This window comes from Xenopus tropicalis, chromosome 7 (assembly GCF_000004195.4).
Source record: "Xenopus tropicalis strain Nigerian chromosome 7, UCB_Xtro_10.0, whole genome shotgun sequence".
In the NCBI taxonomy this organism is placed as follows: Eukaryota; Metazoa; Chordata; class Amphibia; order Anura; family Pipidae; genus Xenopus; species Xenopus tropicalis.
The window spans coordinates 104243138-104270293 of record NC_030683.2 but is presented as its reverse complement, the minus strand read 5'-3'; the positions used below and the strand labels follow the sequence as shown (position 1 = coordinate 104270293).

The window sequence follows — 27156 nt, the reverse complement described above, 5'->3', positions numbered from 1 at the left end:
CCTATAGTAGCAGTGGGGGGATAATATCCTCTGGGAAGGGACTGTGGCTGTAGGATAGGGATAGCAGGTATAGTAGGGAGAGATGGTGCCTATAGTAGCAGTGGGGGGATAATAGCCTCTGGGAAGGGACTGTGGCTGTGGGATAGCAGGTATAGTAGGGAGAGATGGTGCCTATAGTAGCAGTGGGGGGATAATAGCCTCTGGGAAGGGACTGTGGCTGTGGGATAGCAGGTATAGTAGGGAGAGATGGTGCCTATAGTAGCAGTGGGGGGATAATAGCCTCTGGGAATGGTGAACTGAAAAGATGGCACAGAACATTAGTAAGTGCTAATTGGCCTTTTTTTGTGGAACTAACAATCTCCCCAAAGCCCCCCCCCCCCCACAAAATGAAAATGTAACAGAGAAGCAAACAATTCTTAGAATGACAATTTAATAAAAGCCATTTACCATTTCCTTCAAGGAGCAGATGTTTCTTTCAGTGTTTACAGGGACCAAATGCTCAGACAAGGCATTATGCTGTTTTGTCAGTTACACAATTACGAATTCTGAATCAGAATTTACTAATGCAAACACAAAGTGGTCAAATGGATACAAATCATTTTTTTTACCCAAGATGCAGTGTATTGAACTAGAATTTGTGTCACAGTGTGCATAACAACTTGTGCAGGATTTACACATTAGCGTGCCACTTGTGCCATGGAACACCTGGAAGTGCCTCGTTCTCAAGGCATCCGTTCCTAGGGCCCCCTTCCTTCTGTGCTGCCTGCGCAATGCATCAGAGCAGATGGAACAGGTGCATTGTGGGGCAGAGCATTTTGCTAAGTGTGTGTATGTGCTTATGTAATAGTGTCCAAATATGCACAATTTTGTGTCCACTTTAGCGCTTTGGGCTCACATTTGTAAATCAAGCTGGGTTTTCTTTTAGAACATTTTCAAATTAAAAAATAAAAGACAAAAATATCTGCCTAAATTTAAAAATGTATTTTTTCATTTCATTGACAGCAAGAGAGAAAGAGAAGATTAGTAGAGTGAAAGTCACACAGGGCCATATTTATACACACAGTATGCCTGCCAGCTACCTTCTACATATACAGGTCCCTGGGCACCAGGGCAAGCCTTTCTGATGCCGTCAGTGTTACACAGCCTGAGCGCACAGATATCTCATTAACACTCAATATGCAAGAGCTCTGGGGAATCTAGGAATAGTGACACGCGGATCATTTGCTCAAATCTACACCGTTACAATGTCCTGTCCCTGCCAGTATGTGCCATTCTCATATCGCTGCTGGGTTTAGCAATGGCTTTAGATGCTCTCACATGAATAGAACATTCTACAGTCATGTGTCAGATATATTGCCCACAGTTTCATTTTATACAAATAACATCATGAAGGGTTTGGTATCTGTGGTTGATCTACAACATCACTCGCAGGCTTGGCTTGTGGTGGGTTGCTGGGAGCCGCACTCAGAAGAAAAACAAACCAGCTGTTATGGATCACAAATGACAAACCTACTCTAGAAAACTCAATAATCCCCAGTAAAGAAAAAAAATGCTACACAATAAAATTAAATAAAACATTTAAAAAATAAATCCAGTTTCAGTTTTCCATTAAAATGAGCTTTGATCGTATCAAGCTTCTTGGACTTGCCTCAGATTCCCTATTGTTAAAAAGCACTGTTCCAGACATGCACAGATATGTGTAGACAAATGGTGCCGAGGCGAAAGCTGGCAGCCTGTGGCTCACTGAGTGGGTGCTATGTGCCATGGTGGCTCAAGAGCCCTGGCTAAGCCATCCCTGTGCCTAAAGGGTATCAGGATTCTAACAAAGGCACACAACCATTACACGGCTGCACAAACTGCATTTATGACTTGATGTCCTGAGCACAGTAGAAAACCTGCCACCTGCGTATTGCCAACATCTTTGGCACACACACGGTTAAATGCTCTTGTATTCTATATATCCTACAAAAAGTTACAGATTTGCATCATTGTAAGGGTCCATATTAGCTTTGCTCCTTACAAATGAGAACCTAGGACAGCAGGCATCACATCAATAATGTCCCACTAAGCCTACACTGGCACGTAAAGCTGGGTGCAAAATGGCAAGAATGCTTCTGACCTTACCGGAAACAAAATGATGCTTAAGGTATATAGATATAAAAATAACTCTCTGGGAATGTATGAAATGCAGTTCTTCAGTGATATTTGGGTCAGTATCAATGGTTTCCGCTAATAACAACTAAGTGTCTGGGTTTATAAAAGGCGGGTTATTATTTTACTGTTATACATACATTGTAAGTGCTACTATATTTAGCCAAGAGGCCCTCAGAAGATGCCCATAGGAGTAGTGACTTGGTTTAATCTCTGATTACAAAGGACTGTTATTCTCTACATACATGGAAAAATCTGCTTGAGATCATGGGAAATCTTAACACTTAGTAGATATGGGGCAGGGGGTGGGGATAATTCAGCCATACAGATTAAAGCTCAAGACCAGTGTGATGGATCTGGAGTGTGGTGATGCTGAGAAAGCACTCGGGAGCAAGTGATGGACACACATAGTGTTTGGTAATGGCAAGCAGTCAGGGGTGCGGGTACTGCACATTGCCCTACATCTTCCCTGCAGGAGTAGTTCTGCCCTGGTACAGTGTGTGCTGATGCCACTACTGGGGTCCATCCCTTATAATGTGCTCTGTAAGATCCATGGCTGAGAGAAGAAGACAAAGGATTTAGTGCACTCGTGTGGAGTGTTCTTGAGTCACTCTTTCAAATGTCTTTTTTAAGAGACAAGGTAGTCACTACACTGTGTAGAGTGTTGGACCGTTTCAGCGCTTGTGGCTGGGTTTGAGGGAGGGCAGGTCGGCACCGCTCCCATCTTCTGCCCATCATCACTCTGCCTGGGGAGGCTGCTGCTGCTGATGGTTGGCAGATGGTTCTCCGCTGTGGGATTCGGGTTCCTCGTCGGAAACTGCTTCCAGTTGATACACCTGGCGGATAGTTCTTGTGGTGAACTGTATAGGTGCCCGCCTGGCAAAAGGAATAGAATAATAAAAAACATGTTTGTGATATGCACTTCAGTCTCCCTTTCATTCACATACCCCCTATCTGTTACTAAGGATTTATCAGTGACTACACTATATGGCAGCTTTTATGTACTGTGTAACTGCAAACATCTGTATTATATCCTCATTCAAATGGAGCACAGGGGAACAGAGCATCACAAGCACTGAGCAGCACAACAATAGGGCCAGCAATATATATGGGCAAACAATCCCTGTTTTGCTTCAAACAATCCCTTGTTTGGCAGCTTAAAGCACAGAATGTCTTTATATATATATTGGGTGAGTGCAGAGGATCTCTTGTCTTTGTATGAATCCTGTTGTCACACCTACGCAACTTTCCCTTTTTTGCTATAGTTTATACAGGGGTAGTGGCCAGCTCCATGTTGTAGCTCCCATCATTCTCAACTACAGTCAGGTGATCACTATGGGCCAATAAAAGGCCAACCATTTGGGGGTTTTAATCTTGAAAGCAAGCAAGTTGCAGGTAAAATGCAGTCCCTTTGTTAAATGTATATAGAAGCAGTAGAATCCTTAATGAATCAGATAAAGTGAATGTAGGACTGGCCAGACCGGGGATGACTGACGCAGTTGGCCAGGCTGAAGTATATTGCAATATATGGACAAACAATCCCCGTTTTGCTTAAAGGGGAGGGCATTTCTTGGTAGCTTAATGCACAGAATGTCTTAATGTTCTATATATATTGATAATGGGCGAGTGCAGAGGATCTCTTGTTGTCTATATGAATTTGTTGTCACAGCCTCATCAAGTTGCCCTTTTTTACATTAAAGGGGTAGTTAAAATGTACTTTTAGTATGATGCAGAGAATGAGATTCTGAGACAATCTGCATTTGGCCTTCATTTTTTATTATTAGTGGATTATGAATTATTTAGTTTTTGGTTCAGCAGCTCTCCAGTGAAATTTCAGCACCTGAAATGAATGTGCTGAATGAGAGACTGGAATATGAATAGTAGAAGCCAGAACAGAAAGAAAAGTAATACAAAGTAACTATAACAGTTGTTTCTATGGCTTCTGGGGTCAGTTTGGAAGCTGGAAAGAGTCAGAAGAAGAAGAAGGTAAAAACTATACAAAATAAAAAATGAAGACCAATTGAAAAGCTAAGAACTAAGAATTGGCCATTCTATAACTAAAGGTTAACTTAAAGGTAAACTGCCCCTTTAATCATTACAGTTTGAACAAGTCTCTCAGACATGGGTTACTGGTTTTTTTTTCAGCAAAAAGAAAATACTTTGTGGCTTTTGTGCTTCATATGGTAGATTTGTCTGATATGGCCTGGTCCTCTGACTTTATCGGGTATGCTGAGCTGTGAAATGACAATGGCTGTCAGGGAGACAGAGGGGAATTCTACCACCAAGTTCAAACTTGATGGTTTCTTTGATTTGGAATGAACAGAGAGAGCCGTATATTTGCTAATGTGCTAATATACACCTGTGCCAAAGCAGCGGAGGGTCCCAAGAGCTCTGTAGCTGAGCCCAGCCCTAGGTTACAAACATGTGTGCAAACCGGAGGAGTTGAGCTAAGGTCCCAGGAGCCCCATCGCATGTGCACCAAAAGCCGACATGTTGACACAGTAAGTGCTTAAAGGAAATGAGTGTACTCTAGGTGTTCACACAGCTCCACATGAATGATGAATATATCGCTTGACTTCAGTGAATCACTTCAGCCTTTCAGAGATGTTTTATGGGATGTGAAAGCCAGGGATGGAAAGAGTTAATCCAGCTAAACAAATACTGTCTCTCCTTGCAAGATAGCTGGATATTGATAAGTCAGCAGGTCTCAGCACAGTGGGCCCTATACAAAACGGCATCTCATTAATAGCCCTTCCCAGGAGGGGTCCTGCCATGGGCTGTCAATAAGCAGAACAGCCTACAGCTTGAGACAGGGCTCCCTTTGTGCAGCCGCCCATCCTCAGCACCTGGACAGTAATAAACATGGACGTATTTTTTATTTTGCTTTGCGGGGCACGCTGGTTATGGGGAGGCACGGCTGAGTCAGGCCGAAGACAGGGAGGGCACAGTGCGAGCAGACACAGCCGCCGCTGTTTGCATGCTTAGTACAACGATACTTGGAAGTCAGAGATTAAAGGGCACACGAAGGTGAAAGAGAAGGAAAAATTGATAAGTAGCGCAAAGGGTAAGTTTGCCTAAAGATTATGTTTAAGTAAGTCGTAGACAGTAGATCTATTTAGCGTTCTCCTCTGCTGTGGGACACAGCCTACTGTCTGGTTGCTAAGTCCACGCACCTTAGCTACCAGAAATTAGCTGAATCCTATGTTTTAATACATGTATTTGCTTTAATATATGGGTTTGATCTTTGCTTTTTTCTTATCACCAGTGAACTGTAAATACTTTAAAACATCTAAAAGCAATTTACTGCATTTACTCATGTTACTACTGTCTTCAACCTACCTTAGGATAATTTTTATTCAAACTTCCACTATCAGTTCAAAGCACTACACAGGAATGTCCAAATGGTGCCTCTCCGGGTGTTTCTGGGCTACAACTCAAACAAGAATGCTGGGAGCTGTAGTGCAACAACAGATGGAGAGACACTGCTGGGATCTGGCAGTGCTACAAAATGTTGGTTAGTTTCCCAGTCTTTAAAGATGCAGTCCTTTCTTAGGCAAAATAGTCCCTGTAGTACCCTTGAGCCTTATAGTTTTCAGAAGCACAATTACTATTTTTGAATCTAGATATACTCCGCTTTGCCAAGGCTGATGGGAGTCGTAGTTCAGCAAAAGTTGTAAGGTTTTTCCTACCAATGTATATAGCCCAAATCTAACTCTTGAAATGATATAATACCATCTACAATACAAATTCTATTTGGAAGATTGCATCTTTAAAGCAGTGGAGATGGTGAGAGCATTCAGCCAAATATCAGTTTCTGAAGGCGACGGCCAGTACCTACAGCAGCACATGGATGTTATAAACTGCTCTGTAGTTCCAGTGAGTTTGCAAGTTAAAGGAAATGTTTATGTACCAAGAAATGGTACAAAAGTTCCTGTTATAGGTGTGAGAATGAGCGGCTGTTGTGGGCCACAGCCATAATGTCTATTTATAGAGACTGTAAGTTATATGGCCGTGGGCGTACTAGGACAATAAACAGAAAGGCCAAGAAGACAAGATAAATGAGTAATTGTTATGTGATGGTGATACAAAGCCATAGGCTAGCTGGGTGGCCTCCTGTAACTTATTATGGATAGCTATACAGACATATAGTATAGATATATTCACCAATTACTTGCAGTTCTTCAGCTTTTACATACACATTAAACTATGTGAGAGTCTGCACAATACTTGTTTAAGCAAATATGTCTAAGCTAGCCAGATAGGAAGCCTTTGCCATGTTAATGACACCACAGCAGGCTTCATCCCTCAGCATGCCCAGGATGCCACCCCAGGGCTTGTGCATTTACTCTAGTGCCTACTCTAGTTCCCAGTGTTGCCTATGCCTGAGTAACATGTATAATTCAAGCATAGGCAAAGCTTGTGGGTGTACAGTTAACAGTTTGTCATACAGTAATTCTCCCTCAGCCTTAAATTGGCCAGCAGGGGCTCTCATTGGCTACTTTATTCGGATACTGATCAGCCTAGCTGGAAAGCCCCTCAGTTAAGATGATCTTCAGAGACATCTGCACAGGGCTTCTATGCAATATGATCATTGGCCCAGGGGCCAAAGCATAAGACTGGGCCAATTTAGCCAAACAACTGGGTGGGCAAAGATCCATCTGTTTGGCAACCTCACCAAATTAGCATATAGCAAACTACAGAAAGGTTAGTTAGACTTCAAACTCACCATAGCAAAGTCATAGGGCCAGAGAATCAAGCATTACACAGCAATTAGATCCGCTTTATAGACCAACACTATTCAAAATGAGGGGACAGTGATGTAAGTATCTATACAGCAGACCAGGGAGTCTTCTGTACTGTGGTGCCCCCTCCCAGACTCTTCTTCTGCCTCACGAGAGGACTGAGGTGGGGGCTGGGCAGGGGAGGAGGGACTGGTCCTGCTGGGCTCCCTTTTGTGAATTTTTTTAGTAGGGGGGCCCGGTGCAACCACACTATATAACTACAGATATAGGACCTGTTATCCAAAATACTTCCATTATTTATAACTCCATATTTTAAGGCTACTAAAAAAACATTTGAACATTAAAGAAACCCAATAGGATTGTTTAAAAACGTGAACTTGTTGATTACAATAGAGTCTATGGGAGATGGCCTTCCCATTCTGGATAACCGGTTTCCAGATTGCAAAGCCCATATCTATTTAAGATATAGTTTAATGTCCTACTATGCTGAGATACAAGAGAATATTTATGTGCATCTCAAGGTGTATGTGCCAATTCCTATCTACATATCAATAAAGGGGGGCGTGGCATTGTTTTGTGGCCAATGAGCACTAAGCTAGTCAATAAGTAGCATTATATGGTGCTCCACTATATGTTTGCTATTTGTTTCCACTAAATGAGTATCGTTACTGTTCTTGACCTGATCTGTTTTATATTTATATATCAATTTTTTTAAATGATAAAAGGATTATAACAGCAATATAACATTTATTTAAACCAAATGATTGCCTCAGTAAAGCATGTGTGTTCCTAGCAGTATTCCACTCGATGCTAAACACTGCACTGCAGAGCATTCTGGGCAGGGGGGGTCAGAGCATGGGAGCAGAAATGCAGGGCTCGGAACAGATTATATCAAACTGCACACAGGTTCATGCACAGAAACGTACTTGCGTTGCTGACGCTCTAATTTGCTGTTTTAAGATTGAGGAAAGGAGGAACAGTATTAGCAAAATCATACAATAATCACTGCAGTACAATCCCAATAAAAATGTTTCCCAAAATTAGTTCCATTACTACTTATATGGAAGCTACTGCAGTCAGTGAGGCAACCAAGGCACTCCTCATAGATCTGTAGAGAAGAGCAGCTCTGCTGTCAAAAATGTAGTAAAGAGACTGTTGTAGCAGTTAGTTAGTGTGAAGAATGTCATAAGAATGTTATAAGGCACATCTTTGATCACAGCAAGCTTTCACAATGTACCTTTTATTAAATAAATGAAATATAACCCCTGCCTATAAATTAGGATTATTTTTCTTTCAGATATCCCCTGCCAAAAGTGCTAGTAATAAACTGTTAACTCATTTCTCTTCTATCCTATAGATAAGCATAATGGTCATAATTCGCGAGATAGCAACTGAGCTAAGGGTTAACTGAGGGTAAATTAAATGCATTTTAGTCAGGCTGCAGTGGTAGAATACACTGCATTGTGCCAGATTAGATGCAGGTAGTCACTTCTACCACTTAAGGTGGCCATACACGTGGCGATCTGACGATGTTTCGTGTGACCATCGGTCGCACGAAACATCGTCAGATGTGCCACACACCATTCAGGGCTGAATCGGCAGGTAAGGAGGTAGAAACAATAGGATTTCTACCTCCTTCTGCCGATTCAGCTCTGAAGGGAGATTTTGATCAGGCGCCTTCTATGGCGCCCGATCAAAATTTTCCAACTGGTCCGATCAGTGAGTCGGCCGATATCAGCAGGTTCCTGCGATATCGGTCGACTCGCCGACATACCATACACGCACCGAATATCGTACGAAACGAGGTTTCGTACGATATTATCGGTGCGTGTATGGCCACCTTAAGTGTCCTAGATGTTGCCCCTCTGGCCTCTAACAGTACGGTTGCTGAATTCAGTAAAGAAGAGGAACCCCCAAGCAATTAATGGATGATGGGAGGATACTGAATCTACTTCAGGGCATTCAATAAATTCATGAAATAAATCAGTTCCAACACTTAAAACATGAATCAGTGAAAGAGCATACGGAGAAGCAAACTGCTCCCTGCATAAGATCCTTCAGCCAGTGTTTGTAACAATGAGCAGTAAATTTCCACGATCAACAAAATTAACTGTCAGTTTTTGGTCAAAAGTTAAAATAACCTCCATGTGCATTAGCAACATCAATTCCATTTGTGCATGTTTTAGCTGGAACAATTGGTAATACTAAAAGTTGGTTAATGGTGAAATTTTTTAAAATGTAAATACAAATACATGGCTAACCTACAGTCTAAAAACAATGAAGAATTTATACATTTTTTGTTGAGGGGGTGTTGACACATGAATTCAGTCAAGATGGTTTGGAGTTATGTTGTATCAACTAGGGATATCTTTCTTGAAAAGAACTGAGGGCTACATTGGCCAGATTATTGCATTTTGCCCATTGTGTGGGCCATTGTGCAAATAGCTGCTTTGTTTCGGAGGACTGCTCTTTGACTGGGATACAGATTGTGATAGGCTGCACTTGTTCAAAAGGGGCGGGGAGAGGGAAGTTGGTGTCTCCCCTGCTGCCCCCACCATGCGCATCACTCTGAGGCAGATGGTAAGGACAGAGCTAGCTGTGTGTACTGACGCTGTGTTTGTCACACGCCACACGCTCTGTGCGCAGGAGGGCTAAAGTTCCTTCCCAAATAAGCACAGAGGTGCAGAAAAGCACACCGCTCAGTGCTCTTGTGCCCCCCAGGGTCATAAATGATCCTTTTTTTCAAGTTTCTTACCCAGTTAGAGAGGAGAGGGAGAATTTTCAGTTTTTCACCAAACGAGTGGATCTTGTCCCAATATGCCCACCTAATATCAACGGGCATAGGAGATGTCAGACCAAGGGCCTCATTATTGAGCCAATGCGGTCCATGGTCGAACAGGAAAATCAAACCTGCCTGATTGACACCTGGCCAATTTTCAGCCAGATATCAATTGGGGAGGCCCATCGGGGGACCCCATACACTGGCAGATAAGCTGACGAATTGTCTGAAAGACTTCAATTGGCAGCTTAAATCTGCCTGTGTATGGCCATGGTTATTAAAACCTTCATGTTGCCCCAGAGCATATTTTATCAAAAGTAAAGTTGTATAAAGTAATTTGCAGAACCCCAGCCAGCATACCTAAGCCTGCTTCTCAGGGTGGTCACTTCTCGGTTCATGGACTCTGCTGATTCAGTCACATCTTCCAGCTCTCTCTGCAGCCGGCGGCGGTTGGAGTTGGCGCGTGAAGCCTCTTCCTCGGCCTCCTCCAATTGGCGCTTCAGCTGCTTCATGCGTATATTTGCCTTCTCCAGCTACAGACAGACAGTGTGTCAAAGGCTTTTGTACAATATGAGTTTTCTACTGTTATATCACAAAGCTGATTTTGTCAGGTTCAATAAGAAATGTTGTTGCTGTTTCATAAACCAGACAATACCTGCTCCTTGAACTGATCTGCATTCCGTCTTTCCTCTTCCACCTGCAGCAGCACCTCCTTAAGCCGCTTTTCAGCACGTCGGACCAGCTTATTGGCTATGATACGTTCCCTGTTTCAAGGTATAACATTAATGCTCATTTAAAGAATGCACAACAGCTTAGGTAGAATTTTCAAACTTTTTTCTTAGGGTAGCCAAATTAAGTTGGGAAATCACTTGCCAAAATCAAGGTGACCAAACCCAAAATACATAGGTACTAAATTTTGGGTCTAAACTGCTTAAATTGAATTTTCTCTTCCTCTAGCAAAGAATAGTCTGTAATTCATCATCTACTAAATTCACAGTGGTTCAGTTTCTAACACTATGCAAATTTATTAGCAATTAGCTTTGTTCAGTGAGCTGCAAGAAAATGAATAACATAAAAAAGGTTGGTTGCCATGGGTAACTGCCCATGTGAAAATCTGCCCATTGTATTTAAATGAACCATACATGAAGTTTTAGCTACCCACTTGCAGAGTATGACAAAAGTTCTGCTCCATTTGCCATATTCAGTTTTTAAAAGGAATGAATTATGTGGAAAACATGTCAGGGCCCATGTTGCATTTCAGGCTCTACGGCAATGACAGCTGCTAAAATTTAGACTCACTTAGACTCCTGCTCCATCTGCTCTTCCAGCTGGCTAATCTTGGCCTCAAGAGAGGCGATGGTGATCTTGTACTTCGACCTCATGGTGGAATCCATCTCATTCAGTTTCACCTTAAGTTCTTTATTCTGCCTCTCCATTTGTTGACGGGCATTCTCTGCCTTCTGAGAAAAGCTTCGCTCGGCTGAGAGCTCAGTGGTTATTGTCTCCACCTATTGACAACAATGAAGCAGTGCTGAGTATCAAGATAAGGAATCACACAAAGTATTTTAATATGGAAGATGCCCTTATTCAGAGCCTTATTTAATAACTCTAATATCACTGTCTGTGCTAATGCCGCAGATTACCCATATACATACAGTATATAGTATACATATACATATGTACATTAGCTGTGTAATGAATCATAAAACAGTTGCTGCATATATTGAACATGTTCTTTTTAAGAGCACCCCTCTTTTACCTGCAAAGTTAATTTCCTGTATCTGTCATTAATAAGCTCTGTATTACTCTGCTCTTCATCCAGCTCCTCTTCCAGCTGAGAGATACGCATCTCCAGGGCTCTCTTCTCATCCAGCAGGGCCGATCTGCAGATGGCAAATGTGCTGCTAAGTCTCTGAACATTTTATATGAATGCTACAATACACTAGGGCATATATACAGCCACTGTTACCCTCTATAAAAGAGCTGGAACTGCAAGATGCTTGAATTGAATAAGGCTATATATATATATATATATATATATATATATCAATCTGTGCACACAATGTCCTAACCTTAATTCTCTGTTTCAATGAAAAAAAATGAAAAATATTTATAAAGTCACTAAACTAAGAGATTGCTATTGTACATGTGAATAAGAAGTATAGGAGCAGTAGTGCAATCCAAGGAGCTAGAGATGGCTGCTATTTTCCAAGGCAAGTATTTTGTTGGATTGCTAAGGGCCTCCTTACTTGCCACTGACTCCATTGGACAGCTCATCTGCCAGGTCGTCTCTCTCCTGCTGAGCTTGTCTCTTTGCACGTTCGGCGGCTGCCAGGTCCTGTAACAAAAGAAGCCCAATAATAAGCACTAGGATACACTATGCCGCTTTCATAGTATAACAGATGTATCACTGCAGGAGACTTGTCAATGGGGTTTCTACCCAGCCAGAATTTCATAATTGTCTTTAATAAAGTCCACAGCACAAGCCTTTTAAAGCAGCATAGCAGAATGTGGCATATTATTGCCCTGACATTTGATAGAGATTTACAGGTATGTTAAAAAATCTTTGCTTAAACATTAAAAGGGGAACTGACAGCAAAGTTAGCATTACAGGAGAGATGAGAATTGAGGAATGGCAAGGTACAGTGCTACTGCAGAGCTGCGTTTTTATGTTTTGTCATGAACCCCACACCTCAGTCTGCCACAGGCTTGGCTGGGTTATCAGTGGATGTGGTAGACCCAAGCCTACAAATTCTCATCAGCCTATCCTTTTTAACACTGTGGAGCAGTATAAAAATTTTGCATTTGGCACTATATACATGAAATTGCTGTCCAGAATATCAGCTTCTCTGGAGGGTCAAACAAGACTCGGTCCAAGGGAAAAGGTCTCCATGTGGGCTTCAACTGTAATTTCCAGTGGGGAACACATTCAAATTTTTTCTCAGAAGAAGGCATAGTCATTCCTTCTGCTGCGCTGTCTATAAGAAAACAGACCTCTTGTAGTTGAAGCAGTTCAGCCTCCAGGCTCTTCAGTTTCTTCTCATTATCCCTAGACTGAACAAAGATCTCATCTCGTGCTGCCCTGGTCTCCTCCACTTCACGCCACACTTCTTTGAACTGGAGCTGCAAAACAAACCCCAGAGACAGTTTGTATCATTTGATTTTTTTAAAGAACAGCGATGACCATGTAGTAGATGACAAGAAAATACTGCTCTGCAAGACCACACACTGGGTCAGACAAATAAGGGCAATGCAAGCCCCAACTTGTGAAAAAAGAACCATGAAATCAGGCACAGGTTGTTAGAGTTCACCAGAAGCTGGAAGTCTGACAGTTAGCTATTCCTAAATAAATATACAGTATTTCAACTGTATTTTAGAATTTATGCACAATGTTATGGAATTTACTTATGGAGCAGGATGAAATATATTCTTGCAATATATACATAGTGCTATGGGTCTTTATTTTGTACAACAATTATATGGATATATAATTACATATATATATATATGGATATATACATGTACATTTTAAGCTCTACGGGGCAGGGAACTCCATCCTCGTGTGTGTTTGAGTCTAAATTTATCGCAACTGTATCTTGTATTTATCTGTATTTATTGTTATACTTTGTATTTATCTATTATTATCTTAATAACCCCGTTTGTATTAATGTATTCTACTGTACAGCGCTGCGTACATAAGTAGCTCTTTATAAATAAAGATATACATACATACATACATACATACATACATATGGGGATTTCAACTGCTATGTAACTAACGAAGACGAAGATGGGGGACCCCCTATTTCCCTTTAAATAGTGCTGTTTCATTTGTTGTAACATCTGATGTTTATATTTGAAGAAGAACTAAAGCTTAACCAAGAAGTAGCATGTAACAGCTATAATACATGCAATGCTATTTAGTAATCAATTTAGATTCACATTACATTACAAGTTGGATAAGCAACAAAACCCTTTTTATTCATTAAGTGAAAATTTCTCGCAAAACAATTGTAATACTGTGCTACATTTTCAGTCTATAGTGTACAAATAATAATAATAAATAAACTATAGGGTTTTTAGTTAAAGAGAATGACTCCAGCCCCCCCCCCAAACATTTAATACTTTATTCAATATTACATATTGTTTTTAATCATAAATTTCCTTACCTGTAGTTTTTTCAGCTGTTTAACAGCTTCATCCCGACCTTTGTTAGCAGAGTCCATCTGGCTTTCCATATCCTGTAGATCCATTTCAAGCTTTTTCTTGGCAGCAAGAATCTGGGATTTCTGTTTCCTTTCCTCTTCCAACTCCACTTCCATCTCTCGTACCTACACAAAAGGAGGCCACAATGAAATGTTCTATTCATACAGGGTTCCCTTAACTTCTCTCAATTCCAGGTATTTCAACAACACACCTGTTTGAAGAGCAGCTTCTTCTTTTCATCATTGGAATCATCTCGGTTTTGGAGGTCTCTTTCAAACTGAGCTTTCATTGCTTGCATATTGACCTCCAAGCGAAGTTTGCCATCTTCAATGGCCTGTAGCTCATCCTCCAGTTCCTCAATCTGGGTCTTCATTTCCTGAACTTGCTGTTCCAAGGCCCGTTTAGACCTTTCCAGCTCATGAACCTAAAATAAAAATCTATATATTAATATTGTAATTTTTACCATGTTTCCCAGCTACTTTATGGTGACAACTGACTGAAAACACCTCAAATAAAACCATAAATTTTCTTACATTCTTGCCAACATCATCTTTGGAGCTAACTAGATCATCCATCTCTGCTCTTAATTGCTTGTTCTGCCTGTCCAGCTCATCTTTTAGGTCAATGGCCTCTTCCAGGGCCCGACTTAGAGACAGGGCCTTTGTTTCCTTCTCACGAGCCTCGGCCTCAGCACGATCTCGCTCTTCTCCATAACGTGCAGAGATGTTTTTCTCTTCAGCTAGCATCTACAAAGAATAAGAGATCAACAGAGTCATATATATGTAAAGTATTTTCCACAGAGATTTTTACTTTTCACAGTGGATTATGGGAAACTAAGGTTGCTTCTAATGTAGTTATAATCACTTAAATTTCCTCTTTTGTGTTAGAGGATCTTTTCCCCCAGGCTAATGATGGCACTTGGTTATTAAACTATGCAGCCCAGAGTATGATTTGCATAAAGTATGTGTGTGTCGAAGACTATAATGAGAGGGCAGGGCTAAGAGCAGGTATGTGTGTAGCATACTTCAGAAATTTTTGTCATATGGATTTCATATATTAATGGAGGTCACTTAATAACCAATTAAATTGTTGCATTCATTGCTTTACCAGACTGAAAAAATCCAGTCACTGATTGGTTGCTCAGGGTTCCTGCCCACAGGCAAATTTTTCCCTATAGTTTTACAACATGTGTTTTATACACTGGCAAAAATGATTTCTGTCTTGATTTGTCTTATGAATTTAGAAAGATGACGACAACACCATTAATGCCATTTAGACACAGTACATAACAGAGAAATAGGGCCCGATGGCCTCCCTTGTATATTTATTATTTGTTTTTCTGCACAAAAAGTAAAGCTGTATCAGATCCATGATACAGTTTGGGGATTGTGTAAGCTGAATGGGAATTCTTATTTTCCTCTGATTTAATGCTGGAGTCAGTCAGATCATTTAAAGTGGTGCTCCATTTTGTGCAGTGAGAAAAACTGCAATTCTGAGCAACTTCACAATATACAATAATTGCAAATGCTCAATGGTTTTGTAGTTATAAATAAAGTTGGTCAATACACTGACTCCTGTTACACTGTTTTGAGAGGTCAGACCCAGAAAACAGACCAGGATAAACAAACACTGCTTTAAGCTGGGATTACATTTACAAATACATTTAAAACCATCGTAAATATGTTGAAGAGCAGAATCGGCCATGTGATAAATCACTCCTTGGCATGTCTAACTATATCAACTTAATATCATCAAAATGCCAAAAACCAAACAAACTGAATATGGGTATTATACTACTGCATAATGCAGATCTCTGTTTAGCTACAAAAAAAAAATAAGGCATCCTAGTCAAAGCACCTGGTCAAACTTCTTCTGCTTTTTCTCCAGATTGGAGACTATTTGCCGTTGATGGTCCAAATCCACCATCAAGTCATCCAGCTCCTGCTGTAAGCGGTTTCTTGTCTTCTCTAGCTTATCGTTTATTTGATGTTTCTCGTCAAAGCGTTGCTGGAGGAACTCTAATTCTTTATATGATTTCTTCTTGGCTTCCTCCATAGCCTCCACCATACCACCCTGGTCCTCCATCCTCTTCTTAGACTCGAGAAGCTGCAGGGAGGATGAAAGATATCAACTTGGAGGTTATTTAAAGGGATACTGCCATTGGAAAACATGTTTTTTTTCAAAACACATCAAAAATGCAAATTTCACATGGGGCTAGTCATATTCTTCATTTCTCAGGGTGCAAATTAGAGTGATATCAACCCCTCCCTTCCCCCCAGCAGCTGATCAATCAGAACAATGGGAAAGTAGCAAGACAGCAGCACCCAGTAGATATCAGAATAGCACTCAATAGTAAGAGAGCCAAGTCCAGCTTGGGACTTCTTCAGTTACATGGCAGTAGAAGAAACAATATGTCTTGCTGAGAATGCTGTGAGCTATAATTCAGAATAACTAAATGGCCATAATTCTGGCCTGCCTTTTATAAAGGATATATTAATCTAAAAGAAAATGTAGATTTGTAACCTGTTGTTGCAAAGCCTGTAACTGGCGGCTTAGCTGGGCCTTAGCAGATTCCTCTTCCTCTAGGTTCTCCATAAGGTTATTCTTTTCCTCCTCCAGCTGCCTAACTCGAGAGCTAAAATTCAACTTTTGTCTTGTTTCCTCCTGAAGCAACTCCTGCAATTACAACCACAGTCAAAATCATATGCGGTCCATAGCTGATTCCACAGTCAAAAGCATAAATTACATATGTAAGTTAAAAAAGAAAATGATAGAAGTGACCTTGTGTAATGTACAGTAGGCTATCAAGGTAATAGGATTAATGTTAATCTTATAATGGGTTACCTGGGTATCCTGCAGTTGGGACTGCACTGTTGACAAGTCTTTGGTTAGTTTGATTGACTTGCCTTCTGTTGATCCAAGGGCGCCCGATACACCATCTAATTCAGCCTGAAATTACAGATATACACAGAGTATTTCAGAATGGTTCTTGTGTTAATGTTGGACTGAATAAAGAAGTAGAAAGTTAAAGGTATTGAGTTTTTCCATCTCACACTAAGGAATGCAAGAAAACAACTGCACAGATAACCATCTGAAGCAGGTTAAATATCAGTTTGGGATACCTCTAGCTACATTAGTAGCATAATAAGTTATCCAGTGGGGAACACAACAGACCTTGTAGTTAAAGCTCAATCCAGGGGCCCAGTTCTGTTCATGTAAGCCTAAAAGCTCTCATATTTTGAGAATAACATGAAGTTATAAAAATCAGGGAGTTTATTCTCTGACCCACCACCTGATGTTCAATTACAACTCTCAGGGGTGTGGTACAACAGAAACTGGTGAGGCCTTTTTCACTCCTTATTATATCAGAAGTCTACGGAGCATCTAAATGCTTGTCCGCTATAATTACCTGCAGTTTCTGCAGTTTCTCCGCCAGTTCGAACTTGACCTTTTCACTTTCGTTGGTGCGGATCTGAAATTCCGACACCTGCTGCTCCAGCTTCTTCCTGCGTTGTTCTGAATCCTGTTTAGCTGCTTGAAGATTCTTGACTTCCTTAATGAGGTCAGTGTTCTCACTCTCCAGGGTCTGCTTTACCTTCTCCAGATTCCCCTTGAACTGAGTACAGAGAACAAGCACAATTACACACAATCAATAAATTAGCAAAGGAGCTGTACACATTGAATTTAGAAATAGGTTAGTTAGGGAAAGCAAAACTCAACAGGTATTAACTAAATTCATTATGGACAAAGTATGACTGCTTAAAAAAGTATCTGGGCCTTTTTACATTACGTACACTTCCCTATTTGTACCAGTGTTGCCCTTAAAGAGATACTGACACCAGAAACTTTTTATATCGATCATAACATTGTCTTTGCATGCTATTTACAATTTTTCCATAAAAGTCTTGCCCAATGCTTTTACATTACCTATTTGACCCCCATGTTGCTCTATGAGGGGGCTGCCATATTTGTGCTGCAGTAGGCCATAAGCATTAGAAGCTATAACTGACAGATTAAGAAGGGACAGTCAGGCTTAGGAACTTCAAGTAACAATTACTTATGAAGCAGCCTTATCAGTGAAAACCAACCAACATAATATATAGAAAACTTTTATTGTACATTCATTTTAAAGATTATTTTTTTAGTATCAGTATGACTTAAAGCCTTGCTTAACCTCCTGGTATGCCTGACTGGGAACAGGTAGCTTGAGCAAAGATTCCTTGTTATTAGCAAAGTCTTGCATTTTCAATTTTAGCATTTTCAATTTTAGCACATGAAACATACTAAGAATGTCACCAAAAACAAATATGTTGGGATGGAATTTTATGTACACACATGCCCAGACCTATACCCCAACCCCATATACTAGTTTAGTAGGTTTGTTTATGAAGAAAAGTATAATTTTGCAGCACTACCAAGTTTAATATTTAAAGAAACGACCAGACTCTATGGGATTATGGTCACACCACAAACAAAAGCAACAGAAGAAAAATAAGTAAATTTATATTTCATATAATAAGCAGCAGTGCTCTTGAGTAGAAAGGGGCACAAGGTCTAGCTGAGTTTGTGAGTGTGTATAACTTACCATGTAGTGAAAGATGGAAATATTTTAATTCCATATTGTTAGATTAAAGCAACCTACCCTTCGTGCCTGCTCCAGCTGTTCAGAGATCTCTTCCACCACTTGGTTGTGTCGCTGGCGCATTTCTGTTACTTGGGCATCTCGAACTTTTACGTCTTCCTCTATTGTTTTCTTCAGGTCTGTCACCTCTTGTTCCCTTTTGGCTCTGAGGAGAAAGCACAGTTAAATTAAGATGACCCATGCAAGAGCTGAATGACCATAACATTTAGGGTTTCACAACCTTGTTATGAGGTAAGGTAGGCTAAGAAAAGCTTGACCACAAAAGCTAATCTATTTGCCTTATTTTACCTGAGCTCTTGCTGTGCAGCAGTGGAGTCGAGAGTGTCTTCCAGCTCTGTTTTCAGGGCCTCCAACTCCTCACCAAGGTCCCGACGCTGCTTTTCTGCCTTTGCTCGTGCAGCCTTCTCTGACTCTAGATCTTCATGTAACTCAGCGAGCTGTGACTGCAAGTCTCGAAGTTGTTTGAGCAAATTGTTCTTTTGTCCTACTTCATCATCAACTCTAGGACCAGAAATTTCACAAATAAATGTCATTATATATATAGTATTATATAGAGGACAGCCACCAAAAGAAATTAGGTTGTTTAGGAAGGGCATTTTGTGTTTCCCTATCGTGGCCTTGACAAATGGCTGTAGCAAGGTTCACAAAATTACCACCAGTGAGTCAATCTGCCTCTGTTAACACTGCTGTACTATTGCTGTTTAATGAATGAACAGATATTGTGTATGACATCTAATCATGCATATCTATGGGAAGGAAAGAGTACAGCAGCAATCAGTGTTGTGCCTACAGCGTCACAATCTTGTTCAAAGATCAATGATGTTTGCTTGTGTTTGAACCAATATATTTTTTTTTAATACAGAGATGACATACCCCTATGTCATGCGTTAAATACCTTGCAAGAGCAGCTTGGAGTTCTTCTTCCTTACGAGCCAGCTGTTGCTTTAGTTCCTCTATCTGCTGCTGCAGCTCTAGCAGCTGATCCTGTAAATCAGTGGTTTCACCATCCAGCTTCCTCTTCATCTTCTCCATCTCTTGCCTTCCCTTTTCTTCCTTTTTAAGACGATCTGAAAATGATGTGGAAAAACAAATTCACTGCTATAGAAAATAGGAGATTTCTATATAAACTGTTATTTTCTTAGCAAAACAATTTTGGGTTTATTGTGTGGCTTTCTACAGCCTATCAGCTGTTATTTACTACAACTTAGTCTCCAACAGCACTAGCTGCCAGGAAGGCTGGCTTTTGTAGATCAGCAACCTCTGGAGGGCATGGGGCATCACTGGTTAAAGAAGAATATTTACCCTTTAAAGTCACATAAAGAGACATAAATAAGACATAAACCGTGGCCAAAAAAACTGACATTCGGCTTTGCACATAGACCTAGTTTATATATCATACTGATAGAATTACTGGAGTTTCTATACCCATGCTGTGCTGTTTTACTATCTGCTGTCTGAAGAATTCAATAAAGAACAGAACTTGTAATATATGTAGAAAACCAATCCCACCCACCCGCAGTTCTTCATGCCACTGACGATATGTAATAACATGACGCTTTAACCTCTACAGCAGGGATCTATAAACTGTGGCTTTGAAGCCCCTGCTAAACCATGAATGCAAGCATCCACAGCACCCTAAGGCAAGGAGATATAAAAAAATTAAGATCTCCCTCACATTTTCTGACACTGGTTTTTATGAACCCAAAAACTGAAGAAAATAATTATCCCAGAAGTATATATTATTTGTATTTGTTCCCACCTTCCAGGTCAGCAATGACGGCTTCGTATTTGTTACGCAATTTATTCAAGCTCTTCACTTTCTCCTCTTCTTCAGCCATAGTTGAAGTGAATTCACCAATGCGGTCATCCAGCAGTTTCCTCTCCTGTTGAATTTAAAGGGCAGACAGTTATCCATAATGGAAATCAATCTGTGGCACTTTTGCACACTTCAGACCCATGAAAGAGATTGTGGCTGGCTCAGAATGCTGGGATCTGTAGTTCATATATATGCTATACCAGATCTTTATAAATTACTTTATGGTAGACGTATGCAGACTATGATACTTAAAAATTGTTAGTGTGTCTATATAAGTAGGTATGATTATGTAAACTGAGTGCAAAGACCCCCAGTATATTCATATGCTATCATAGCACTCATAGCACATAAAAGAAAAAAAAGGAAATGTGTATTTATTATCTTTATTTAAATGATGGACATTCCAGAGACTTTTTTGAAATGGGTCGTCCCTGCAGGGGTCCCCATAACAAACTCCCCTTGTTCGGAATACAGGAAATGTGTTTATAGTTCTCACTGAACAGCTAATGCCATAACATCACCACATAAGGTCCTATGGGCTCCCAGAGCAACTTTGGCATTTTCTGGGGTCTAAACAAATGGGTGGTATGAATATATGGCTAGGTATGTGAGGCAGTAATGTCCCTTGAGCCAATGTACATTTGGGGGAGCAGATGCTGAAGTGCAAGAGCTGTAGCCTCCCCTTCCCACTTGTTCCTGTTTCAAGAAATTATTATTTTTAAACCTTGAGTGCTGATCTGCTCCGTGCCTGGGCACAAAATCAACCAAACTGTATTCCTGCCACCCATACTCTTTAACACGTAAACTCTGAGATCCTTATCAAAACTTAATATATCATTTTATCACTTACAAACTGAATGATACCCATGACCTTCATCTTAACCATATACGAAATTATAATCTTATGCCCTGCCCTAAACTGTGTATAGTGCTGAGTTTTACCCCCTCTCCATCTTAAGTTACTATAGAAGTATCAGGTGCTTTTTTGGTAGAAAGCTAATTTAGGCAATTAAGGCAATTTGAAAATTGGTTTGTCATCATCTTTAATGACTGGGTAAGTCCTGTACAATATCCCAGTAAGCTGCCTGCCATGGGGGGCAGTGTGGGTTGGCCTGCAATGAGATGATATCCATGGAAAATACTGTCAGGATAGCCCAGCCAGCACACATGTACTTCATTTTTTACACTTTTATTGGCAAATGGACAGTTTTAATAAAATCTATACCTTAGGGAAACAAATGCATATTTACCGAGGATGTATAAAGAAACGTAAATAACTGTGGGGAATTTGGTATAAAAAAATACCTTGGATAGCTAGAATGTAGTTCTTGCTTATACATGGCTAATGTTTTCATTGAACATGCTGCATCTCTATGACAAGGTCTCGTTATTAATTATTAAAATGTAGTTGATGTATATGTAATAAAACTACAGGTATGAGTAATAAACTCCTTAAAAAGAAAAACGATATTCCTGTTTTACACACCTTGGCCAGTTTGGCATTCTGGTCTTCCAGTAAGAGTATATCTTCTTCCATTTTCTTCAGCCTAGACTCTGTGGTTACTTTTTCTAGCTGTAGTTTCTGTCGAGCTCCTTCTTCTTCCTCCAGCTGTTCTTCCAAATCCTGATATGGGAGGAGAAATATATTTATATATTAGATCACTAGTAGGATTAGAAATTATTTCTTTACGCAAGATCAATAACAGTGAAGCACTGGATGTTGGTAATTCCAAAAATGCACTAGATTACGCTGTGCTTATGCATGCAGCTGAAGTCCACAGCAAATATAGGGATGTCTTATATTACCTGTATATGTTGATGCATCTTTTTCTTCTCGTTTTGTAGCTGCAAGGTACGTTCTTCCTCCTCTTCCACACGAGCCTCCAAGTCATGCAAAATCTCTTCCAATTCCTGCTTTTTGGATGCAAGTCTGGCGCGCATTTCTTCTGCTTCGGCAAAAAGCTCTGTTTCTGCTTGTAACTGCTCAGCCAAGATGCTCTTCTCTTCAAACAACTGTTAAAGTGAAAAGGTTACTAAGATTTATTAAAGACAATAGGGACAGAATGATCCTAAAATAATCTTGCAGAAGAACAATCTGTAATGACTCTCATAACAAGAAAGATGGCCCTTTCTGTACCTTGTGGTGGTCAGCATCACATTTTTCGAGGTCATTTAAAACACAGTGCAAAACATGTTACAGCTGTACCTTACATTCTGGTCAGGTAGACAGTTACAGGGATACAATCATACCTGCTGGTACTTGTTAGCCATTTCCTTCAGCTCTGATTCAGTCTTTACTTGGGTGTCTTTCACCTTTTGCAGTTCTACAACCTTTGCTTGCATGACCTCATCCTGACGGGTTACTTGCAGTAATGGCTTTACCTGCAAGTGGTTAAACAGTGGATTATACAATGTCTCACTTCATACACTGATGCTCAATATAATGTATGGCTAGAAATCTGCAGGGACCATAAAAACATTGACTCACTGATCAACCAATGTAAAATATTGGTAAACTTCAGCAGATTACATAAGGGTGATGGCACATAAGACCTTCTGTCACTCACCCTACCATAAAAGCAATGCATTTCTCTATTTGCACAGCAGAACAAACTGGCTACTGTAGAACAGTCTACCCACCTTGGTGAAGAGCCTCCACCACTGCCAGTGTCTGAGCTTGAGGTAGGCGGCGCAATTCCGCTGCACCACTTTTAGAGCACTCATCTGCTGCTGCTTCTTATAAAATGCCCTTAAGTAGAAAGAAAAAGAACAGGAATAAGTTTGATTATTCTGCCACAGGGATGGTTTTAAATCCCTAAGATTAATTTATTTTTAATTTGCATAAATCAGTGTTTTATTTGAATGGACATTTAGAAATCAATAAAGTGTTAAAATAGAATTGTCAGTCTACAACAGTGTTTACTAAACTGTGAAGCTGAACTTTCCTCACCATATTTATTGCCCAGTTTGTTCCGGGGGGCAGAAACTTATTAGTAGTTATCCCCCCCTACAACTGGGTAGATACTGACAGTACTTAGTGTACCAGTCAACCATAGGGAAGCAAGGAATTGGTGGCTTGTCTACTGTACCGTCCCTTCAAAGCTCTACCCCTCCTAAAGAAACAACATACTGCTTGCTCTTTACCAGGGCATACAAATCTGGTAGGTGATTTATGCCAAACATGTTGAATCTACAAGATCATGTACAATTCCACTGTAATCATCCTACTACAAAACCCCTTGGGGATGATTGACTAACACAGGTACTGAATTGTACCAGTGCAAATACCAATGTCAAACAGCAAGTAGAAAATGAAATCCAAGATATCAATTGTTGCTATGGGCAACTGCACTGGTGGATCAACCTATATCTACCTAGCACACTCTGTCTGGCATTGCCCATGTTATCTAAGGCAGAATACCTCAGACCTTAAATATAAACCCCCTTCCTTTTTGACATGAGATCATTCACTTGGAGTTATATAGAAAAGGTGCATAAGCACTACCTGAACTTCCAGAAATAAATATAAATGTATTATTTTTGACACAGAACTGATTCCAAAGATTGAAAGGAAACCATGATAGTCTTGTCTGCACTTACTGGGACCTGTTATGCTCATAATATAATGTAACCTCTACAGTACTTTGTTCCTTTGTAAAGTAATGGATTCTAGGACTTAAAGTATACTTTCCATAGAATTTGTGCACGACCCACTATGAAAAACAGCGGGATTGAATCACAATGCAATAGTAATTGATGAATAGTATCTGCCACTACTTAGAGATGGTAAAATCTTCAGAAACTCACCTCCTGGCCAGGTAACCCCGAGCAGCAGCTTGGAAAAATACAATAATGTCAGTGATCTTTAGGTCTCTTTCCTCTTCCAAGTGTGCCAGTACTCCAGCTCGGAAGAAGATTTTACTTTGTCCTATGCGGTACAGGTTAGGGTCAAGCTCCAAAGCTCTGATCTGACATGGAAACAAAAGAAAAAAAGAGTCTTGAACTATGTATTTCATCACAATCCAAAGGGATCCAGTTTGTGCCTACAATATTGTTGTATCCGATACCCAAGTGGGCAGATTTGGCCAAAAGTGCTGGAAAAGCTAAATACGAGCCCTACCTACCATTATTGCACAAGCTTGCTTGCCATCCATGAATCCTTTGGGAATGGCATTTGGGGTCAGAATCTCATACCTGAAAACAGAGAAAAAAGGGGAATGTTTTGCCTTGAAATGAAATGTAAAGGTTGTGTCACTCTTTAAAAAAATGTGCATGAAAGTTTATTTTATGTTTCTATAAAACTTCAAATCCATATGAAAGTAGTTTATATTTTTTATCACACATGCAGCCTAAGCAAGCACAGGACCTAGTACATGTCTGAAGTAAAATGTGACCTTTTCCTAAATAGATAGAAAAGTGTTGTGCTACTGTGCTCACAGAAAAGGGGTGCTGCATATAATTTATAAATGCTTATGTTAATATGAATAAATTCATATATGCAGATGATGAGTTCAAATCTTGGAATAATGCAAGAAATCAGTAGTAATAATGGAAGAAAAAACCCTACAAACCCTCTGATGCAATGGAATATTCTACCATTTAAGCATAAGAAAAAGACTAAGTGAAACAAACCACCTAGACAACCAATAGGAATTCTATAAGTTAGATGTGCTGTATACATACCTTTGCCTAAACTCTTGGAATACAATTCGATTTGGGAAGCCCTGTCTGCAAATACGGATTCCCTCCAGGACACCATTACAGCGTAGCTGGTCAAGTACAAGGTGAGGCTCCAGCTTTCCAGCCTAATCACCAAAAAATATAGGTCATGTTACATAGTAGAAGACAACTGATGTGCATTGTGACTATATATTACTATACAGAGCTGCCTAATAAGGCATACAACCTATGGTATATACACAAGGCACATTGCACTCTCCAGTAAATGTGATTGTTCAGTATCGGCTGAAAAACACATGTCACCAAATTAAATCATGGTGGTAAAAGGCATATTCATAATACTACAAGTGAATAACTGCAGGAAACATTACATAGACAGAAAGCATAGTAATAATACACTTTAACATGTTCTGGGAAAATAACCACTATGTAAGCAATTATAATATACCAACACCTGCAAATAATAACTCCTGAGTAGCCCCATGAAATTGTGCCTCTACCACAGAGCTGGGGTTACAGAAAAAGGGATCCTGGGCAATGCATAATGCCTTGGGTCCCCTTTAGAATCAGGGAATGGGAATTACAAAAATCAGGGATGTCTAACCTGTAACTCCCCAGGTGTTGATAAACTAAGAAGCTGGCAGTTTCAGTTTAATACCAGCTGGAGAGACTCAGGTTGATGTTTATGCTCAAAATATTGCAACAATTCCTGTGTAGTACAGCATTTTCCTTTATACTTTGGCATACCTTCTTCTCATGATTGGGTATAATGCACCGTACAAAGTTGGGGTTGGTGTTTCTGAGAGTAGACATAAGCTTGGACAGGGACTCTTTGTAGAGCTGGCCCACTGTGCGAAACATTCCCTTCTTGGTTTTGTATGATGAGCCAAAAGACATCTCTCCCATTCCACTTACTTGGTCCAGGCCCACGATCCGATCCACTACAGACAAGGAAGAAGCGGTTTGAGAAAAGAGCAAGCAATGAATGTTTGGACATAGGAACTAGAGTGCAAGCTTGCTGTTGCAGAGACTCCTTTTCTGATGTCTGCCTTACCCTGCATGCACGTCTGTGTTATGGTTATGTTTGTTTCCTGTATTTATGATATTTGTAAAGAGCGCTGTATTGAGGTGGTGCAGTAAACACATAGGGTACATATACATAGTAAAGCTAACAGTAACTGAACCTACAAAAATATTATGAAGCGACACACTTGAGACAACTCCTGGCTTGGTCAACGTGGAGCCCACCCACCATTTGGGGCCAAATTGAAAGTGACACATACAAGGAAGCCAACCTCAACTCGATAATATGGTCCAAAACCGGAAAAATGCACCTCTCTCCAAGTATGCTATCATCAACTCGCCTCACACTTACAATTTGGGCTAGACTCAAACATAAACACAACCTGACTTCTGACTTGTCAAGCAACACAATATACCTGAGGAATCCTAATTTCCCCCCAGGCATGGACCCATCATTCCATAAAAGATGGGCGGAACTGAACCTACACACTGTAAAGGACTTGCTAGAACCTCGGCACCACACAGTGCTCCTGTTTCAAACCTTAAAGGACAAAGCCCCACAACTCAACCTCAGACAATTTGAATATCTCCAATTACAGCATTTCCTAACGCCCTATGCGAATTTTGCAAGAGCCAACCACCCAACGACATTTGAAACTAAAGCGAGAAGAGGCCTCCCACAAAAAGGCCTAATCTCAGTACTCTACAACATCCTTACAACTACTCCTGAAGGCTCTCAGACTCGACACAAATACATGAACAAATGGGACATGATACTCACCCAACCGCTATCTGAAGCAGATTGGACAAATATCTGGGACAACGCAAAAAAAATGTCAACCTGTGTCAGACAAAAAGAACACATATACAAAATCCTGATGTTCTGGTATCACACCCCCGAAAAACTAAATAAGCTCTTCCCGGATCATCCCCCAAATTGCTGGAGAGGTTGTGGATCTCAGGGCTCCCTACAACACATCTTTTGGGAATGCCCCACAATCCAACCCATCTGGACGGAAATAGCAAGCCTACTGAGCCGACTGTTCTCACGTGAGGTTCCCTTAGATCCCACTATATTGTTACTGGGGAAACCACTTCCCAAAATGCGTAAGTGTGG

General features: G+C 40.4%; 1 protein-coding gene across 7 annotated transcripts in view; it reads right to left on the bottom strand.

The window, feature by feature from the left end:
- Positions 1-413: 413 nt before the first annotated feature.
- LOC100493774 (myosin-10) overlaps positions 414-27156 on the bottom strand; it is a 114226-nt gene continuing 87483 nt past the window's right edge. For 5 of the 7 annotated variants that reach the window (XM_012967418.2, XM_004916218.4, XM_012967417.3 and 2 more), the window contains 27 exons: positions 25764-25957; positions 25020-25141; positions 24461-24530; positions 24144-24304; positions 22977-23085; positions 22587-22718; positions 22143-22349; positions 21823-21960; positions 20280-20403; positions 19416-19587; positions 18809-19021; positions 18521-18665; positions 17288-17494; positions 16723-16827; positions 16402-16554; positions 15736-15984; positions 14412-14624; positions 14090-14302; positions 13842-14003; positions 12667-12795; positions 11922-12010; positions 11432-11555; positions 10972-11180; positions 10328-10436; positions 10033-10205; positions 7820-7843; positions 414-3027 (listed from right to left, as the gene is read on the bottom strand). In XM_012967418.2, coding sequence (XP_012822872.2) covers positions 2889-3027; positions 7820-7843; positions 10033-10205; positions 10328-10436; positions 10972-11180; positions 11432-11555; positions 11922-12010; positions 12667-12795; positions 13842-14003; positions 14090-14302; positions 14412-14624; positions 15736-15984; positions 16402-16554; positions 16723-16827; positions 17288-17494; positions 18521-18665; positions 18809-19021; positions 19416-19587; positions 20280-20403; positions 21823-21960; positions 22143-22349; positions 22587-22718; positions 22977-23085; positions 24144-24304; positions 24461-24530; positions 25020-25141; positions 25764-25957 — 4085 coding nt within the window. In that variant the 3' untranslated portion in view covers positions 414-2888. The remainder of the gene's footprint in view (positions 3028-7819; positions 7844-10032; positions 10206-10327; positions 10437-10971; positions 11181-11431; positions 11556-11921; positions 12011-12666; positions 12796-13841; positions 14004-14089; positions 14303-14411; positions 14625-15735; positions 15985-16401; positions 16555-16722; positions 16828-17287; positions 17495-18520; positions 18666-18808; positions 19022-19415; positions 19588-20279; positions 20404-21822; positions 21961-22142; positions 22350-22586; positions 22719-22976; positions 23086-24143; positions 24305-24460; positions 24531-25019; positions 25142-25763; positions 25958-27156) is intronic. The other 2 variants (XM_018095487.2, XM_031905589.1) reach the window with 1 other exon arrangement.